This window comes from Rhamphochromis sp. 'chilingali' (genome assembly GCF_963969265.1).
Source record: "Rhamphochromis sp. 'chilingali' genome assembly, chromosome: 10".
NCBI classification, from domain to species: Eukaryota; Metazoa; Chordata; class Actinopteri; order Cichliformes; family Cichlidae; genus Rhamphochromis; species Rhamphochromis sp. 'chilingali'.
In genome coordinates this window covers 20,759,553-20,780,991 of record NC_137937.1, presented here as the reverse complement: position 1 = coordinate 20,780,991, position 21,439 = coordinate 20,759,553, and the positions used below count along the sequence as shown (strand labels likewise).

General features: G+C 41.2%; 1 protein-coding gene across 2 annotated transcripts; it reads right to left on the bottom strand.

Annotated features, from left to right (window-relative positions):
• Positions 1–1,145: 1,145 nt before the first annotated feature.
• Positions 1,146–19,909, bottom strand: limk2 (LIM domain kinase 2). Of its 2 annotated transcripts, XM_080894090.1 has the most exons (16): positions 19,662–19,909; positions 19,309–19,399; positions 11,999–12,134; positions 8,485–8,594; positions 7,176–7,361; positions 6,796–6,901; positions 5,463–5,677; positions 5,170–5,356; positions 5,003–5,089; positions 4,578–4,709; positions 4,037–4,093; positions 3,616–3,681; positions 3,354–3,525; positions 3,208–3,263; positions 2,856–3,013; positions 1,147–2,480 (listed from the first exon to the last, which is right to left on the bottom strand). In XM_080894090.1, exons 1-16 carry the CDS (start codon positions 19,675–19,677, stop codon positions 2,267–2,269), a joined length of 1,989 nt encoding a protein of 662 aa, XP_080750216.1. In that variant the 5' UTR covers positions 19,678–19,909; the 3' UTR covers positions 1,147–2,266. The 2 variants fall into 2 exon arrangements, with proteins under 2 accessions (XP_080750215.1, XP_080750216.1); XM_080894089.1 differs by having other exon boundaries at positions 1,146–2,480; positions 3,354–3,681.
• Positions 19,910–21,439: the final 1,530 nt, after the last annotated feature.

The window sequence follows — 21,439 nt, the reverse complement described above, 5'->3', positions numbered from 1 at the left end:
CCAGCCCAAACCAGTACTCCACCTCCACCTTGCTGGCGTCTGAGTCGGACTGGAGCTCTCTGCCCTTTACCAATCCAGCCACGGGCCCATCCATCTGGCCCATCAAGACTCACTCTCATTTCATCAGTCCATAAAACCTTAGAAAAACCAGTCTTGAGATATTTCTTGGCCCAGTCTTGACGTTTCAGCTTGTGTGTCTTGTTCAGTGGTGGTCGTCTTTCAGCCTTTCTTACCTTGGCCGTGTCTCTGAGTATTGCACACCTTGTGCTTTTGGGCACTCCAGTGATGTTGCAGCTCTGAAATATGACCAAACTGGTGGCAAGTGGCATCTTGGCAGCTGCACGCTTGACTTTTCTCAGTTCATGGGCAGTTATTTTGTGCCTTGGTTTTTCCACACGCTTCTTGCGACCCTGTTGACTATTTTGAATGAAACGCTTGATTGTTCGATGATCACGCTTCAGAAGCTTTGCAATTTTGAGACTGCTGCATCCCTCTGCAAGATATCTCACTATTTTTGACTTTTCTGAGCCTGTCAAGTCCTTCTTTTGACCCATTTTGCCAAAGGAAAGGACGTTGCCTAATAATTATGCACACCTGATATACGGTGTTGATGTCATTAGACCACACCCCTTCTCATTACAGAGATGCACATCACCTAATATGCTTAATTGGTAGTAGGCTTTCGAGCCTATACAGCTTGGAGTAAGACAACATGCATGAAGAGGATGATGTGGACAAAATACTCATTTGCCTAATAATTCTGCACTCCCTGTAGATCATCACGCAACAGCCATGAGTAGGAGTACCAGTGGCAGATCTTAAAACTAAAGACCTAAGTTGACAATAATGAGCTTATTAAACTACATTTCTGAGACAAAAAATAAATAAAATAAAATGCTGATGGCCACCAGTATCCCTCAGCCCTAAGTAGATTCAGGTATGGTAAATGAAAATCCCAGGAGACTGCCATCTTGAGTCACTGCATTCACAAGATTTTTAGATAACTTAACCTCTGACCTTGCCTTTGAGGTCACAGCTGCACCTATGCATGAATTTGAAAATCATACATCGCCTCATTCTCGAGTTGTTGCATTCACAAACTTAGGCGCCCCGTGTCGTCGCTCTTCAGTGCGTTTGATGCCACGCACCTGAATAATGACAATTAAAAATGCAACTTTCAGAAGGTTTATTTATGAAACACTACATTAATATAAATAATAGTGGTTACAGCTGGTTGTCAGTACCCTGAATGATGATAGCAAAAAAGGCCAAAATGTCATTCGCTGACGAAATGTCTAAAATATACAAATCTAGAAGTCCCATTAAAAAAAGAAGAAAAAAAAACAAGACGTCAAATTAGTGCTACAATATGTACATACTTATATACAGTGGAGAAAATATCCAGTCCTGTACAAAGGCAGTTCTTTTCTTTTTCCAAACAGTCAGCTCTTGCATGATTATGTCCGACAATCATTATTAACAGTCCTAAACTGCAAAAGAGCTTTTGTCCCGTTTTTTTCCCCCCCGACAGAAATAAAACATCTGCACGGTGTTCGTTCCACATTTTGGTAAAATAATTAAAATAATTAAGCTAGAAAGTACACAGATCCATGATCAAAAATGAGATGAGTGATGCTTGGAATAAACATAATCTGAACATTTCTTTGCCATCATGTGTGAATTCTCAGCAGCAACGGTGTGTTTTGCTTTCTTTGCTGCCCAAGGTCACACCTATTTTTTTTTTTGTGTCCTGCCCTGTTTATTTGAACATGCCAATGAGCTAGACTGTCAAGGATCTTTGTTTTCTTTGCCGCTGAAGTGAAGTGACTCCTCTGTTGGGCAAGGACCGATCTGTGCATTCCACACACAGCAACAACAACTCCAGAGCCAAAAGAAACCCGACAGAAAATAAAACTGTTGTCACGTGGGAGCATAAAGTCCTCCGCCTTAGAAAGAAAGAGTCTTTCCCTCTGCCAAGGAGGACGTTTTTCTTTTGTCTTTATACAGAGTGAACAATCTTCTTTGTAATGAGTGGCACAGGAGGAATTAGTAAACACTTGTAATTCTGAAATGTTTTTGCACTATCTTTGCAGTTCACTGGTATTCACAGGGTTAAAGTCCCAAAAACACAGATTGATCCAGCTACCTCAGGTTATCCAGTTTTAATACGGCTCGGGTTCAATACAACTTTCCTCTTTTTACACATCCACAGTGCAGCAGGTCAGAGGTGTCACTAAAGTAAATACAGACAGAACAGGCAGAAGTCCTAGGTGCCATTGTCTGTCGTGCTCGAGCAATCTGGAGAGGCTGCAACTGGGGTTAACGACTGATCGGAGCTCTGGTTTGGAGAGCCGTCTTTAGGCCAATAAAGTCGACTCAGGCTCTGATGCAGTTCATCCAGTTCGGCTGGCAGGGGGATTCCCAGCTCCTGATTGAGGGACAGAGCTGCAAACCAGTCCTCAAGCTTCTGAAAAGGTGGACTGAGGAATAAAAAAAGGGAGAAAAAGGAATGGTCAACGAGGGCACAGAGAGGGGTTTGAGGCTAAAACCAGACTGACAAGGTTGAGAGAAAACATGAGGAAGCAATCTGGTAGCAGAGGCGTGTCTCTCAGCGAGCAGGTTGAGATGGCATCTGAAAGGGTTTTTGTTTCACTCCTCCTCCTACAACCAGTTTCATTAAAAGGCCGCATACCGTCTCGAGTGAAGGCAGATACAGTTCTCATATGGCCACATCTCTTGACTCTTTCAGGTTATTAAGAACTTTACCTTACCGGTCAGCAACTCTGCAGAACATTAACTTTTCATAACAAGTTAAATGAAATCTGTAATACATTAAAACAAAAGCTGTGGCTCACCGGTTGTCTGGTGTGAGGTCACAGCAGGCTACAGCCAAAGGAAAGAAGGCTGGTGTGCAGTCTTCAGGGAGAAACTTCTCCACAAACTTGCCAACATTTAGGCCAAAGTCCAAAGTCCTGGGGAGGCACTCAGGGTCCGCGTAGACTTGTCCAATGATCTGAATCACAGTAAGGAGGATAAACAGTAGGCAGTCAATTAAACAGATAGTGATGTGCATACAATGCTTTCACACATAAATGCATCAGTGCTTACTTTGAAAGGCTTAATTGCATGCAAGGTCTGTCATCTAACCCCAAAATGTGCTCGTTAAGCCATTACTTTGAGTAAACTGAGTAAAAATCAGCGTCTTACCTCGCAGAGAACAATTCCAAAGGAGAAAATGTCCACCTTCTCATCGTAACGTTTACCTGAAATAACAGATAAATAAATGTAATTACAAAATGGGTACAAATTAAGCTCTCATTCCTGTTTTTTCCCCCTTTTTAATGTCCACTCACCATTTAGCATCTCTGGAGCCATCCAGTAAGGATTCCCCACAACGGTGTACCGCTTCTTTCGATCAATCCGTCTATAACGCTTCTTATTGGTAGGTTTTTCAGGTGGAGGTTTAACTTTCTCTTCTACTACGAGTCGGGACAGTCCGAAATCAGCAACGACTACAGTGTTGTCCTGTTGAATGATTACAAGCGAGGCTTCTCTAGTTACCCAGGATAGGAGAGAACAGGGTTTATAATGCCAAGAAGATGAAATGCCACCTACCAGTTTAACCAGACAGTTGTGAGTATTTAGGTCTCTGTGGATGATGCTCATTGAGTGGAGGTAGGCCTAAAAACAAAAGGGGGAAAGTCATGTCAAGTAAGCACAGAGAATCCAAAGTAAATCCAAAAATAAATTATTCATTTGCTTAAATCTTCTAAACGCGGATTTCATCAGATCTTTACAAGATGAATAAAAGGGTTGCACTTTGTCACAGCATGCGGTTGATCTACAGCTATGTTAAGCATTTTGTTACACAGTAGCTTAATGGTTATAGTTTTTCAACTTCATTTTTTCTTTGAATTCATTAGTTTCATTTTCCGGCTCATTTGTGGCACTTAATATCTAATAGATGTGGTTGTTTGAACACATACAGTCAGGTGACAGTAGCAGCTAGTAAGCTCTTTGCAGGAGGCCAACTCACCATGCCAGAAGCGATACCCTTTGCAAAGCTCACCCTCTGCTCCCATGGAAACGGGTCCTGTTAGTCAGGAAAAAGAAAAAGCAATGAGACAAACAGAAGCTCTCTGAGAGACCATAACAGCGTTAAATATAATGATTTTACACCAAGTAGGAGACAGCTATGTTAAATGAAATTAGACCTTTATGAAATAAACTAAATCTAAAATAGTCCTCCCCCACATGCTTTAAGCCTCATTAGGGACAAAGCACCCTCACTCTCCTCAGTGGGGCGTGTGCTGAATAGGCGTTGGCAGTGGGGGGGGGGGGGGGGGGGGGAGCGGAGCGCGACTGCTCCAAGTTTCACCTGAGAACACTTTCTAGAACTTTTCTCACTCCACGTGCCGGTCAGTTGATACGCAACCCAGCCAATTATAGAGTCCAGAGCCCTGTATCAGTGCAGAGTTTACTCCAGGTCACCACCCTCCCTCCCCTCCCTACATAACTCCTGGCACTGTTTTTCTGCTTCACTATGGGTGAGGAGTGTTTCAGCTTTTTAGACTCACCATGTCTCTGATGAAATCCTTCAGCGTGCCGCCCTCAATAAACTCAGTAATCAAATTGAGCCTTTTGTCTTTGTATAGCACGCCGATAAACTTCAGAACGTGGGGATGGTCAAGGCTTCGCATTACTTTGACCTGAAGATTAAACGTGTGACAGAAAAAAAAAAGAAAAAAGCTCCAGATTATTATAAGCAGATGATCCCAAATTGATTTACACCAGAGTCTGTGGGATAAAAAGCACTGAATAAAATACAAGTCAAGCTAATGCGTTTCCACAAGACACTGGCAACAACAACAAATACAAAGAGTTAACTACTGGGTCATGTGCCGTGCCTTTAGTGGTGTGTATTAATAAACAGCTCCATACAGAGACAGTGGACTCTGCTTTCTCAGTGACTAATCAGAGGCTCCAGCTGCAGATTACCAACCTCTTTAAGGAACGTTTTCTGGGTCTCCTCATCACACCGGATCAGCTCCTTCATCACCATCACCTCGCCTGTGGCTTTATGAGTCACCTGCGACAGAAGGAACACATGAATTACATGAAGTTCACAAAACTTGCTCGATGGCAGGAGTAAAAGAGTAAAGGACCCACCTTGATCGCCTGTCCAAAAAATCCTTTTCCTAAGACCTCTCCGTGTAGGAGGTCACATGGCCGAAAAATGCGGTGAGAGCAGCTAGCGGAGGATCTCAAGGACTCCGAGCGCCCGATGTCTCGTGTAATAAATGGATGGTCTTTAGGAGAAGTTGGTCCCGGTGACTTGCATATACTGTTACTGCGCCTGAAACACAACATAGCTCATTAATGATAACTCGCATCCCTGATCTCTTCTTCATTACAGAGTCCAAAATATGGAAGTTGCATGCTTTTTGGTTGTTGTAACATACCTTAAAGACCTCCTTTTCAGTGTGCCATCGTCAACCACATCTGTCCTCTCCAGCACCGTGTCAGATGGTGAGGACATGCGCATGCGGGAGGTGGCTGGGACTCCTAGCCGGTTCCCTGGTGATTCCAGCCTTAGCCGGTCCAAACGATGCCTGACTGGGTCATACTCTATTAGAAGGTGTAGCGTGTGACTGGTACGGTGAATAAGATCATCCACCTGGTTAGAAAAAAAAAGATTATACATATATATATTTATTAACTAGGGTTAATGGATTTTCCACAATTACACTATTTTCAGGCTTTTTAACAACAAATCCCACAATTACTTCCTGTAAACTATCATCCTTCACCCTTAGGATGATTTGATGGCAATGTAATAAAACTTCCTAAACAACACTGCAAAAATAAATAAATACCAGTATAATTTATAACTATATTCAAAACTGATGCTTAAAAGCATCAGTCAAAGAGCCCTGGTTCAACGTCAATTCTTTAAGTCTGGTATTTGCTTATCCAAATGACAACTGATGGTGAAATCTGAGGTGCAGTCATAGTTTTTGTACTGGCTCAGCCTGTGTGACGCAAGTCCAGCACTGTAGGTGGTAACACTCCCACCACATAAATTGCAGGACATGTGACATGCATGCTGACAGCAGTGACCAAGTTACTGTGATCAGAGTGTCTAGATATGCTTACGTTTAAAGGGAACAACCATCCCAGTGTTGAGCACCATGTGCTTTGTTCGAGGAAGAAGGAAACTAAAAGCCCAGTTCATGCAATGTTATAATAGTGTCTCTGTTCACCCTTTGACACAGCAGAGTCTGACAGGTAAAGATGACCAGCTAATGGTACGAGTAAAGTAAGAAGCTAAATCAAGTTCTGTGAGTTAGTCTTCATTCAACAGCAGCAAACTATTCATAAGCTCATGATGATGTCACTTACTTCATGTTGTTGCCCAACATGAGTTTCCTTTTATTGCGCATTTCTTTTCATTAATGCATTATTTTATTTTTCAGGTGAAATTCTGTTCTGATATTTTCGTTATCTTTAACATAACAAAAATATTAAAAAGGAACCAACCAGTCGAACACAAAAACGCTGAGATCGTGGGAATGAGCCTATAAGTGCAGTCATTACACACCTTTGTCTCCCAGCTTATGTAAAAACGATCGAGGAATGGGAAGAATGTCAAAAATCAAATGTGCAGCGATTGTATAACAACATTGCTATGCGAAAGTGCACTCAAGGAATTGCATTAACGATGAAACTAATCGGCTTTGGCTGAATGACTTCACTTATGACTCCATAAGTATCAGAGATAATATGTAAGCCCACCTCCTGCTCCATCAATGTCGCCACAGGAAGGCCATTGATCTCCAGAATCCTGTCTCCAACATGGATGGCATTTCGAACCTCTGGACTAATAAGCATTCCTCTGACCCTGAAAAACAGCAGCAGCATGAGTAAGTGAGGACTATGAAATAAATGTGCTGGTTTAAAAACAGCCGGTCCTGTCTGCCCACCAGGACACCAGGACTCGAGAAACTCCCATATATTATTAATCTGTCAATAAGTACTTTTTTTTTCAGTGGCTTATTTACACACACCTGCTATTTAGTCAACCTATAATCAACGTTACGTAAAGCATTACTCATGCTGTTCCCACAGAGCCTCGAGGACAGGCATGGAGTCAGACATCACGAGGTCCCACTTACTCTTTGACCTGAACACTCGCTGAGCCATTGACATCCCTCAGCACTGACACAGAGAGGCCTCTCTTCCCATTGGCTGCAGAAGGCATCGAGATGAGGGTCACCGTGTGGGGCAGGGAGTCCAGGACCGAGTCGTACGAGCGTTTTTCCAACATGGGTGTGAGAACCTCCTGCTTGTAGCACTTTCCGCTGTTCACACCAGGAGAATGCAGAAGCACATTTTATTAAAGTTTGGTTCAGAGGGCACAGAGTAACAGGAAGTCATGCAGAAGTGACCAACTAATCGTGAGCAAACATACTTGAGGGTGAACATTAACTTTTTAAGACATTCCTGGCATTGGCCAGTACAATTAAATGTAAGACGTTCTAGAAAAAGAGGGGACAAGGATTTTTAATTAAAGGACTATAAAACTGAATCGCAGCAGAAGAACCACATGAAATGTCCAGGGTTGAAAAACACATAAGATCAAGTTTAGTTTAGACCAACCAAGTGTTGCAACCTAAAGTAAAATCTAATCTTTGCTCAACAGCTTTTTGCTTTACTATCAATATTGCACCAATTTAATATCAGTGCCATAGAGTTACAGAAACAAGCTTTGGTGTATCGGCTGCTTTATCCATTTTTGCGATAACTCACTGGATATAAAAATTCAAACACTGCATTCTGGGTAAATTTTTAAGTCTTATATCATCATGTGGGACAGGCAGCTGACCAAAAAAAAAGGTACAGTATATGACTCCAAGCTGTGACTACTCCTGGATCAAAGCAATTTTCCAATATAGTCAAGTTTTAACACTCGTGAGTGTAGCTTATGGCTGTTAAATAGAAGTTTAGATATGGCACACTGATGAAACCGCATCAGGCATGAGTGAAGTTATGCTGTGGTTTTTCTTAGATTTATAGTGTACATATTATTTTATGTACACTAATTACCCATGTGTGATCAATAAAATACCCATTATCTATATCTATGTATCTGAGTGCTTAGGAATGCTGGGAAAATGATTGTTAATTAAAAAACTTAAAATACTCTAAACATGAAGGTAAAAATATATCTGGCTTCACTAAATACTCTAAAGACACTGCATGAAAAAAATAAAAACAGTTTACTCTGGTGGCGTTAGCTGGAAGCACTTGGCTAATTTTTCATGGGACGGCTGTCGGAGTGGTGTATAAATGAGTTTACAACCTTTACTTATAGACTATGAAAATCAGCCTACATACCAAGACACGTATGTTAAGGCCCTACAATTGCTGCTCTAAGCAGTTCTCAACAAACAGCTTTAAAGAAATCCAGTGCAGGTGACTTACCAATACAGTTTTGACCTCTCGACTAAAGCGTAGGTGTCCCGGTCTTCAATGACCACCTTGCAGCTCAAGCAAACAAAACACTCAGGATGGTACTTATGTTCTCCAGCCACCTGGAAGCAGAAACAAACGGGCTAGTTCTCCATTCAGAAGTAACGCGACGAGCCTGCTGTCTTGTTCTGTTGTGCTTTGGTGGTGAGCTGTGAGCTGCGTGTTGTTTTCTGCCCTCCTCCCTCCCACCGTGAGCGGTGACATAGCCGTAACACCTGCTTCACTCTCAGCCTGTCTGGAATCTGCTATGACATCACCCTCTGGGGATCTGACACACTCGTCTTACTGGCTTTCTCCCTTTCAATGGTCTGAAACTTTCAGCTGCTTCTCACCGACACTGCCTGAGTATCAGTCATCGATATCCCTTTCTGACATGCATGCAGGACTTCAGTTTCATCACACCGTTTTCATCCCTTTCATGCAAGATGAGATCATGTCTACCCTTTGCAAACAAGTAAAATGTTGATTTCAGGACTATTTATGTAATTAAATAGGCAATAGACAAAGTTTTGGTTTTAACTTGTGATGAAATACAAGTCGATTGCACAAAAATGCCTGGGCTTAAAGTGTTTGCCTAGCAATCTTGCACACATTGGACAGTTTTGTCTACAACCAGGTACAAAAATGAAGGCTTGATTGTGAAACCAAAACAGGAAGAGGATGGCGCTCTTGTTTTCCCGCTAGTTGAAATGGTGGACCTGGGAACAATGGGAGTAAGTGCTGAAACTGTACCCAACAAGAAAAAACAGGAGGAGGAGGCGAGGAGGATAAAGTGAAAGCGATTGAAAGTTAATGGGGGGGGATCAGTAGGACTTGAGAGGGTTTAAAGATTACATTCACCTGGTATTGTTAGACCAGACCGCCAATTATCAAAACCTGCCCAATACAGCCATGTGTTTCAGGCCCCGTCCACATGTGGATGGGTATTTTGTTTTATGCATTTTGGCCTTAAAACGGTCGTTGTGAATGGACTAAGTCACTGAAAAAGGAGAATTTAAAAAAAATCTTCCAGGATAAAGATTTAGAGAAACTGATTTTCTGTGTTTACAAGTGGACAATAAAAGCAACCTCAGAACCGTGCACCTTTAACTCCTTTTTTCTGCCATCAGCCTGTGTCCCGCGTTCTTATTTGTCACTTCTGATTGGAGAACATTTCTAGAAATTTAGGGTTATATCATCATCTCTTGTTTCGACATGCTCCTGATGTGGCCTCTTTGTGTGGACAGATTTTTCAAAACAGTGCTAGAATGGACGGGATTTTAGATTTCAATATTAATGCTTTCAAGCTGTGAGCAGAGCTTGGTAGCGGTGGGGGTACTCCTAGTGCTGGCCCCAAGCCCGGATAAATGGAGAGAGTTGCGTCAGGAATGGTATACGGCATAAAATGTTTGCCAGATCAAACATATCGGACCCTGCCAGGGCTTGGTTTAACTATGGATGTAATGAAGGTGGCCATGCAGAGGGTTGGTGTGACAGAGGAAGATAATCTGCCATGGTGACCTTTAAAGGGAGCACCAGCAGAAGAGCAGCAACTCTGATTTTCTCACCGTTTTGGAATAGAAAAAATAAATCAAAAGCTTTGATATTTGTTTGTCTTTGATGCAAACAAAAGTCCTAAAACTATGGATTAGTTATCTCAGCTATTTGCAATAAGCACATGGGGAGTTGCTCAGTATTTTTCCCACATTATTGCCACAGCTCTGAGTCAGAAACTTCATGCTGTGAAAGGATTCCCTGCTGCTGCAGAGAGATTAAAGTGATGTCAGCCAAATCATTGTGACATATCAGGAGTCTGTCAGTACCTCCCTGCCTTTAAGCCAGGAACAGAAAATCCACCAGTGACTAAGAGCAGCCACAAACCTGCCTGAGGCTCAGACAGCAGTGCGGAGCAGTAAAAACTTGGCAAAGCCAGATCAAAGTGAGGGACAATTAACGGTGACCCCGCTGTGGGCAGAAAAATATGGCAGTGGAAAACAAAAGCGGGATTGCATAAACTGATCATAAACACGGTGCTCTGAATTCCAAAAACATCTCCAAAGAATCAATGAACTAACAATCAGCTGGACCAGGACAGAAACAATAGTGTTCTGGACTTGAATACTTAACAAGCAGCAGCGCTGCATGACCCTCCTCCGCTGATGGACCACAATGATTTTCTTTCTGGCTGAGAGGCTCCGGTGCCAGCTATGCCCTGCCAAAAACACTTGGCTTTGCTGGCTGATGAAGCAGAATGCCAGAACCAAATAGAGGACTCCATTATGTGTGTTGCTTGGTGGCAAAAAGAAAAACTTGAGCCTGGCTCCATGCTAGAGAAGTGACCCCATTTGTGGCCACCTCAGTTTTAGGTTTTTGATTTGTAGATATTAAAAAAAAAATCGATGCTGCCTGACATTTAGGTTAAATTTAATGGATGTCAGTTTCTTTACTTTAATAAAAAATATAAAGGCAAGTTGATCAATTACATTTTCTCTTTGTGGAGAAACAAACCCCAAAAAGCAGGCGCATTTGTTCTTTATACCATCAGTACGGATCATAATGTGAGTGGCAGAGTGTGGCATGCATTAACAGAGAACTGTGGAGAAGTTCTGCACTGAGAGGGAACATAATGGGGCCTCAAGGGGGGGAAAGTAATTCACAAGTAAAGTCTAGACCGCATTCTGCAAAGTCCAGCAGCAGCCCATGTGAAGTATCACTCATCTGTAAATGTAATAACTGCCACAAAAAAAACACTGCCCCCTGCCTTTTAACGCACGTTAATCTGGAGCAGTAAGCAGAAACAGGAACAGAGCGTACTAACATGGTCTGTGGGCTTTCTGGCATTATTTAAGTAGGCAGGGAAAAGGTTGGCAACTGGTGTTATAAGATCATGGCAAGACAGACGCTGAAAGCCAGGCAATCACATGCAAACAGCAGTGGTCAAACAGTCTCGACCCAGTGTTGAGAGTCTCCAAAAGAAAAAACAAAACGTACCAGACGCGCAAAGAGCAAAAAAACCGATCTGGCGGGTTGTAATTCTCATTCTACACCAGAGTATGGATACTCTGTTATGTTCAAGTCTTTAACACAAGAGGGCTGAGTGCCAGGCCAGGTCAGCGTGTCATGTAAGCATTAAAAGAAGCCCAGCCAATGTTGTGTAAAAACTTCTATTGGATTTACAAGACACAACCCCCTCCCAAAAAAAAACATGCAACCTGATCGCACCTTTAATTGCATCCTGACTGCCTGAGATGTGCATCTATTTCACATACCACACCCGAGCTTACATGTGCTGTCTCAGCCAAAAGCAACTAACAATGTTATCTAAATGTTTTTACAGGCCATAGAGTGCTTGGAGATGTAAAATTAGTGGAGTCTGGGCTGATTAGGTGTTGGCTCAGATTCCAGTGTCTTTGAGCGACAGCTTAAAAAAAGAAAAACAAAAGACCCTCCATACAATGGAGTAAAAGAATGAAAGCAGCAGACTTACCATCGCAGGTCCAGTCATGAGCAGAGAGCAACCATGACAGAGCTCTCCAAACTTTTCCCAGTAGTGATTGCGACAGTACAGCTTGCCGTCCTTCTCATAGTACCAGTTAGTCAGGTGGTCACAGCACACAGAACATCTAAGGAGACAGAAAAAAACCAACACTCAGGGTTACGGAGGCAGAACAAAAGATTTCAGAATGGATTTTGAAATGTGAAGCAGATGTCTATGATGACATGAAGGCGCTCAGAGTCTCAAAAGCCTGTTTGACTGCATGGATGTTGGATGTACAACACATATGTCTCATATGTGTTGTACATCCAACATCCACAGCAGGGGAAAAGCCAGCCAAAGATGCTGATAGAGAATACTGACTGTGCACAAAAGCAGCCAAGCATTTAGATTTTCCAATATTTCTAATGTTTCTTATCTTAACTTCAGCATCCGCAATATCTCTTAAAAAAAAAAAAAAAAGTGTGTTTTTTGAACAGTTTCTCATGCACAACGTAGGAAACAAACCAAAAAAACAAAATCCAAACTGCCCTAAATTCTCATCCAGTAAACCACCTGTGAGGTCAGGGCAGCCACACATACCTAGGGGTGCAGCGTGGGCAGTCAGCCAGTGAAATCTGCCTCCTCAATGATGCTGCTGACTTTAAAACCTTTACTCTGTGGTGATAACGCCATGTGGACAGTTTCTTGCAAAAATATTGACGTTTTTAATCAGAAGTTTAATCAGTTGCAAACGTGCTACAAGTGACTTTGATGTCTACAAGTTAAAAATGAATCAAAAATAAGCAAACACGGATAAATAAAATCGGTTTTGCTTGTTAATCTAGCAGTTTTTAAAATTTCAAGAAACATAAAGAATGAAAACTTTGGACTTTTGTTTGTACGTGCTGCGTCCTGTGAAACGTCCATTAACTCTGTTGCACTTGGCAGACCCTCCTCACTCTGCCTTTGTAATCAAGGGTCAACGTCTGGAACTGAAAAATTCAGCGAATGCAGAAGTAGCAAAAACTGCAACTCCTCAAGTAGCCAAAAAGGGTGACAAAAACTTCACAGCTTTGAAAATCATATTGGGGCTGAACTTTCTATAACTCATCCATGGATATAATTCAGTTATCTGTTATCAGCATCATCTAGACCTTCGAAATCAGAATCAGAATATTTTATTAATCCCTGAGGAAATTATGTGGTCATTGGATTGAACCTCTTCATTGTGTGTGTGCTATTGGAGCTTTTTAAATGGATTATCTGACTAATGATATGGCTTGCTGCGTGCTCGCTGGCTCATTCTAGAAGCTTGTGCTCCTGCTTGGCGAGTAAGATTACATTAATCCACTGCTTAGAACTAATAAGCTGATAGGTGTGTCTGTGTTGCACCCACACAATTTATAAATGCAGCATGTGAACCACGTTTGCTGAATCGCACTCCACCCTTCAACTGTATAAAGGTAACAGCTGGCTTAAAACAAACAAACAAACAAAAACATGGCTACAGCTTAGCTTCAAAATGTGGAGTCCAAAAACGAAGGGTGACACCACAGTGCCATATCTGTGTTTTATACCATTTATACTTGGTGATGTACCAAAAAATATTAACGAATCTCAGTGTAATTTTTGATTTATCAATGAATGTCTCAAGAATATGGAACTTTTTTTTCAAGAACTGTCTTTAAAATAAAATAATTGAGTAAAAGCATCACACGAGAAAAGCTGTAACAAAAATTCTGATCGCTTTGCCAATTGTCAATTCCACACATATAACATGCCTTGTTTTACAAGGTGTACAACAGTACGAATACCTTGTCGCTGAAATGCCCTGGGGCTTGCACTGTTAGAGAGGCAGGGATCACAAAAGTAACTAACTAAATAAAAATGCTCCACTTTTGAAGAAGCAGATGTTGGATTTGGGAGAACTTTTCTTACTTGATGACTGCGCAGTGCCTTTATAGCTGCCAAGTCCTTATTCAGTGCTTAATGGGATTCAGGACAACAACCTATAAGCAGGCTCAAGATAAGACTCTACAGAGGCAAAGTCCTCAAATTATCCAGTTGGGCTATAATACAGCTTTTGATTACAGTTCATTTTCTTAAGTAGGTCATATTAAATACTAACAAGTCATGCCGTTAGCCACATTAGCTCAGAAACCCATCCTGGGGTTTAGGATTTCTGAGTGTCTCTCATTGTACTTCTCTTCCTTCAACAGTCTAACAAAGCGTGATAGTAAAAGCTAGCACTACCATTATAAATAGTGCCAACTGCTGCTCCTGTTAAATGACTAGCTGCTAATCGAAACTGATATTTGGCAGAGGTAAGAGGACGTTAATGCCTGAGACTGAGACAAAGTGTTCAGAGTGAAGAATGCTGAAGTTACCAGCAGACTGGGAAGCACCTGCAGGCACTGAGCGCTCCTTGAACAAGCTGCACTGGTTATGCAAAAATGATGGCAGCAGATTTAACTGCCAGGGCCCGAACCAGGATGAGCCACTTTATGAGAGATCGGCTTACTGAAGCCTCTGGAGCCACTTTTGCCCGACTTTGCAAATGATTCCTCAAGCTTTTTTTTTCCCCCTCTCCACCTTGGTTACACATTCACCTGAAGAAGAATCCTGATGTATTGGTGATGACATGTAGACAAATGAGTCACAGTGAAAAAGAGACGTCAGGACAGTCGACTATTTGGACTTGAACAGGAAAGAAAAAGCTGTTCACTGCATTGATTTCTCTCGAACTTATGCACAAAACTAACAGCAGATGTGAGATAATATACTGGCTGCGTAGAGGAACGGCTATAATATTAAACAGTCAACTACTTTCAGTTTAGAGTGGTTCCCAGCATGATTATTTTGCCAGTTACAGTGGGGCAAAAAAGTATTTAGTCAGCCACCGATTGTGCAAGTTCCCCCCCCAACTGTGAGAGACAGAATTCTGTCTCTCACAGTTGAAGTGTACCTCTGGTGCAAATTACTGACCTCTGTCATCATTTTAGGTGGGGGAACTTGCACAATCGGTGGCTGACTAAATACTTTTTTGCCCCACTGTAGATGAAAAGCATCAGATTCTCGATGAAGACAAAAACATTATTTTAAATGCTTATCGTACGCATTTTTATTCTTTTGGTGCTGGCTCCAGTCTTCAGCTGAGACCCGCGTATCACGTTGTTCTCTCCACTGTAGGTATAGTTCATCCAGGATTATTGACTTTGGCACAGACTCCAAATATTTCAGAGTTTTCTGGCATTACTTAAGAAGGAGCTGTCCTTTGGAGGAAAGACCACATGTTTGTGTCTGTGCTGCAGAGAGAAAAGTGGAGAATGAGGGAACAGCTGGCTCTGAGGCAGAGAGGACGTGACATGAAACAGATCCATATTTGTGTCAGGAAACAAACCTTTTTCCTCTGACATGAAAGCAACATAAAAGAAAAGGACACAAGATACAGCCTGGTGTATCACACTGTGCTGTGATGAGGAGTAACAGAGCAGAACAATTATCCTGAAGTCAAGATTGCATGAGTAACGCTTGCTAAGCTGCTGTGGTCACAACTGCACTAAAAGGCCAAACATCTGATGTCTGGGTGTGACACAATATTACACAAATTTGGCATTTTCATTAAATGATTAATAACGTTATCAAACATCATTAGGAGTGGGAGAAAATACAGATGCTGCATTATATTATTATTGACTCGTTTCTGCTGCAATACAATTACAGTGCCAACTTTTAAAATTTTGCCCGGTCTTAATGAGTCTCAGTTTCTGCCGCAGCATTCGGATGGTAGTCTGACACGAGGTTATTATAGTTAACTAAAACAAAACTAAAAACTACTAGAAGTGAAAAACATATTAGTTAACTTAAACTACTTAAATTGAAAAAAATATTCGGAAATGATTTTGCGAACTTGGAAAACTCACACAAAATAAAATCAAATAAAAGCCTCATTTTTAGAATTTGTTGCTTTGGTAAAAATGTTATTACTAGCTGCCTGATGGAGTCCGGCGTCTTCAGCTTTAAAAAGGTTGTGTGCTTTTGTTTTAGTACCTGTTCAGATTTCCCAAAAGGTTGCCCCTGACATATTACAATATACAACACACACAATAATAATTATAAATTCTTATTCTAAAATAATAAAAAAAAGAAAGTAAAAGTAAAGCTTTTTCCAGTGAAATAACGCACCATATCACAAAGCTGAAATCATCTCAAACTGGTCTCTTAAACATCACAATGAATTCATTGTACTCAAATGGCCTCCACAATCTCCAGATCTCACCCTGATAGAGCACCCTTGGGATGTGGTGGAACGGGAGAGTCACATCATGGATGTGCAGCTGAGAAATCTGCAGCAACAGCGTGATGCTATCACATCAGTGTGGATTATAATCTCTGAAGATGAATCTATGCCATGAAGACTTAAGGCAGTTATGAACACAAACGCAGGTCCAACCTATTACTGACAAGATGTAACTAATAAAGTGACTAAGTTAAAAATAAATAAATAGGCCACAATACACATTTGATTGTTGTAGCACTCAGACATTGCCATCAGCCTGAAACATTCAGTATTTGTCAAACTGTAGCACACAGACAAGTAATGTCAGCACAGCACCAACAACGACTGGAGGTATCAACACTCTCATTGTCCCTTCAATAGATACAATAGTTACAAAGAAGAAGAAAAAAAGGTGTATTTCTTCAAAAATACTGAATGTACAACATACTGTGTGTCTCGGTGGAGGAGAGAAAACAAACATACAAAGAAAAACTTGTTCTGAACAAAAAGCATTCATATACAAAATTGTATTGTACACTTTGTTCCTTTTACCATCTACATTAAGTAATGCAAGTAAGCTTATAAAAACACCTAAATTCCTCGTATACATGGTGCTGAATGGGCGTGTGCACTTAACTCAGGTGGTTACAGTCACGTTGGCTGCACAAACACTACACAGTAAACATTACTTGTTTCCTTAAATATCCATTGCCGTTGGAGTCCTTTGTTAAAGTGTGGCAGTAATGATAGAAATAGACACTGAGATGATCTTTTACATGTGGCCTTGAAAGCCTGACAAAGGTGTATTTCACTGTGTGCAACAGCATCAGCACCAACAAGTTCACCACAGCTCCTTTAAGTCCTCAAAGTTGTGAAATTGGGCCTCCATCAGACCCGTTTATACTGGACACACCCCACAACTGCTCGGCTGGAGTCAGATATGGAGAATTTGGAGGCCAAGTCAACACCTTCAACTTTTATTATGCCAATAGAGGACACAGCCATCAGGAGAAGTACTTGCAATGCTGCTTGTACCTAAGTAACCTCCACAAGAAGGACATAAGACTTTCCACATTTTCCAAAGCATCCTTTACAGCCTCCACTGGCTGGCCTGCTTCCAACAGCACATCCAGATGCAATGTCTTCACAGGTAGGCTAAATGAGGCGCAAACATCCACTCATCCACATCTTCTAAATAATGCTCGTGTGCACCCGGTGCTCTGTAAACGTGTACATAAGCAGAAGGCTTTTTGGGGGGGTTGTTTTCCTTGAAAGCAAAACAATTGTTGAATTTCACTGAATTTAAAGTCTATAATGTATAAGTACGAGGCAACACCAAAATGTAAATGAAGGCATAAAAGAAAAATAGTAGCGTTGTACAAATCTAGCTGTGGCTTCTATTTTTGGTTAAACAACTCTCCCCAGTATGGGAAAGACTATTTTTAACCATAGAAAAAATGCAATAAGATCTGCAGTTATGCAGGTGGAAAGCAGTGAACAAGATAGGAAATAGTTTTGTCTAAAAAAAGAAAAAAGAAAAAAAAAAAAGCCAACAACACAAAGGCTTCTGTAGTGTTTGAGACAGAGAGCTCACATCTCTGATTCGCCGTCTAGGAATGCAGAACGCTGCAGAGCTGAATGTGCCATTACCTATAGGCCTGAATAACACTGCCAGGTTTACTGGAACAAGAGTGACGCCACCTCACAAGAATGTTACAGAAGGTGGAGGTATACGGAGGGCAGAGGGGCAGCATGTTGACAATAGAGAATGGGATCACCACAGGGTATCACATCTGCAAGGACATTTTTATTTTTGTTTGCTTAACGAGTTATGTCTTGCAAAGAATGTGAGCGACGATGGCATCAGCTTACAATGGTGCTTAGAAAAAAAAACAAAACAAACACCCAAGAAAAATATTTCATATATGCAGAAACTTTAAAGAAGGGAAGTTATTAGACAAAGAAATGACCAGGATTCCAAAAATGTGAAAAGGTATAAAAGAACAAAGGGAGGGAAAGCATCAAGGGTGAGTAACGCAGCTGCGTCAGGAACCTTGCTGCTGAGATAAATAGGCTTTGTGTGTTATTGAGAAGTGTGTGCTTTAAAAGAGTGAAATCAAAGGTTGTGCAAGGACACTGCCACATGCATACTGGCTTAAGAGTCCCTTTTTTTCAGCTGTAAGATTCAGTCAACCTAGAAAATATTAAATGTGTTCTATTTTTAGTGCCAGAGGAACCCTGATCCACTCCCAAACACATGTTTGGGTGTACTTGTGTGTGCTAGGTGCGCCTTCTCAGTCAGAGATAGAGAGAGGGGAAAAAAAAACATTCACTAATGAGCAATATTTCACAGATTCAGTCAGCCAGCTTTGGCTGATCAGTTTTATAAAGTTAGTTAAATACAACCCAGCAAATGCAACTGCGATCCCGCAGTAAGCTGAAATACCGCATGTCATTCCTGTTAAACAACCTGAGCTTCCTTATTTAACACGGAGGGAAAAAACAACAACCTTCAACTGATCTCCATGGGGAAAAACCCTCTGTGTGTTATATAATATTGGCATGTGCAGTATGTTGACATCAAACTGCAGGTTTACTGCTGCACACAAAAATATGGTCAGTGACCTGTACGAACCAGAGAGCTCACATCATCTCCACGGCGGCAATCATTAAGCTTAAGAGCAGAAGGGGCAAAGTTCTCCTGGGGAGGCGATCTGTCAGCTGGGACTGCCGAATGACATTCTACAGAGGACATTTTGTGCACAAAAACGATGGAGAACAGTTGAAAACAGACACGAGTCTGTGTTTAGGCGACAGAACAGAAAATTCTGGGATTATCCACAGGTCCATTTGTAAGTACATCCAAACAGAGTAAACTACAAACACACACACAAAATCAACCACACAAACAACTGTCTGTGTCAGCGCGAGCTAACACCTCCTTATACACAAACAGTCTCCAGCCATCGGAGTATGAGTGACAAAACTGTGCTCATGACAGTAATGAGGGTCCTTAAAATCAGGATCTGCAGCCACTTACTTGAAGCAGGCGTTGTGCCAAGTGTCCTGGAGGACTTTCATTTGAAACGAGTCTTGAATCTTTCCTCTACAGCCCACACAGTAACACTTATCTGCAAAGAAAGAAACGAGCCTCCCCTGTAAATAGGTGTAGCGCAGAAACCTCATGTGAAAATTGCAATACTGGTTTAACTGGGATCTGGATTTGAGCGAGCAAACAATCGCGCCGCTGCGCTCGGTCTCCAAAAAGCCCAGTTTTTAAAGGTAAAAACATTGCGTGAGCTGAGCGCTTCAGACAGAGAGATGGTGCTCTTTTACATCACTGCAATGTAGCATCACTTCAATGTAAAGGTACAGTGTGGAATACCACTTTACCTCCTGGTTCCTCCATCTACTCCGCGAGAGTGTCGTCGATATTCAGGTCCCTTTTTTTGTTTTTTCACTAACTCCTCATACTGAAGAGGAGAGTTGTCATGAGCCGCTTCACGCTTTCGTTCTTCCCCGTCCGAGATTCCCACCTCTAAACACAGCAGGAAGAAAACACAAACGCCTTTAATCCTCCACAGAGAGAGAGAGAAAGCAGTGAGCTGAGACCTCCTGGACGGAGCTGTTCTCTCGCCGCTGGCAGGATGACTGACGTAATGCAGTGCTCACATTCCTGTACGGAGAGCGGAAAGGCCAAACCTCCGCACCTGGAAGAAGGAGAAAACTGAGATTTGGGCCCAAACGCGAAAGGAAAAACAGTGGCGCCATCTACTGCCAATATCACCGCACTACACAACGATTTGCTATGTGGTTGCTAGGCTTTTGTGGATAGAAATGAAACGTTATTGTATGTTATTGTCGCGACATAAAAACGATGGGATGCTTTTAAAGTGTTGACGTCATAATATATTAAGGATAATATAATCATCAGATCTTATTGCATTCTTAAAGCAAAAGAGTAAGTACAGTACAATAAGACGCAAGACAAGTGTCTTTCCTGAAGTTCTACAGTTGTATCAAAGGATTTCTCTGTTTTAAAATTCCCATTTAATTATTTTAAAATTTTATAAAAGATAAATGACTGCTATATCATCAGTAATGGTTTGCTTTACAATTTGTGTTTTGCACTTTTCCTATTTAAATGGAAAACATGGGATTAACTGTAGGAACAAGTCAGCCTTTAAAGTGCTTCTAAATTGTTTTATTTCTGTTATATAGCCAAGGCTCACTGATAATACTGGGCTGGGCAAAACAATAATTTCACTGCAACATCTGAAATCAGTAGGCATCATCTCTTTAAAACCATTTCAACACAGGCAGAATAGCAATGAATGTTATTTACTGAAAGGGTATTAGACCTAATGAGAAGATTTAAGCACACATTAAACTGGCAAAGTGCGCGTGTTGTTTCTTTGCTTTTCTCTGCTCCATGCAGAATAATATTTCTTTTATAATTTACACTTCCAAATTCAGAAGACAAGCATTCAAGCATTTTTTACAATAACATGATTCATGACTCATAGTTGACCTTTAGGCGATTGAATTTAAAGAGTTAGTTTCCCTTTAAATCACATATGAGCTTTAGTTTCAAAGCATTCAACACAAATGCTGGTATGTACTAAGATTTTAAAATTTATACAGTTTTGTTTATTGAAAAAAAAATGTGGCTTATTCACTGTAACATCTGTCAGTATTAGTACAGTGCTGTGAAATCTCATGCCGCACCTCATTTCATTATGTCTTGCTTGGAAAATGGGGAATAGGTGTAGTGATTTATTGAAACATGTGCAAATATATATGGAAATATGAGCAAAAAACAGTTTGCGCAGTTCAACAAGCTTGATATCCACATTTATTCTTCAGCACAGCCTGGCCTCTGTCAGCCAAGCTTTCTTGTTATTTTTTAAGTAGTCTTCAGAAATAGCCATTGTACAGTACAGTACAGTCACATTGATTTTTTCTGCTTGTTTCTTTGTTTTCTTTGTTATTGTTATGTTATTTTAACATGTTCGAAATAAAGCCACACAACACTGGGAAAACTGTAGAACTGTGTCTTCAATCTTCAGTTTACGTAAAAGGGCCAGTATACAGGCAGGAACATGAATGCGTCATGAGTTCCTCAGTTTCACTGACTGTGGCTGAAACATTAATTTCCTGTTTTGAAGCGT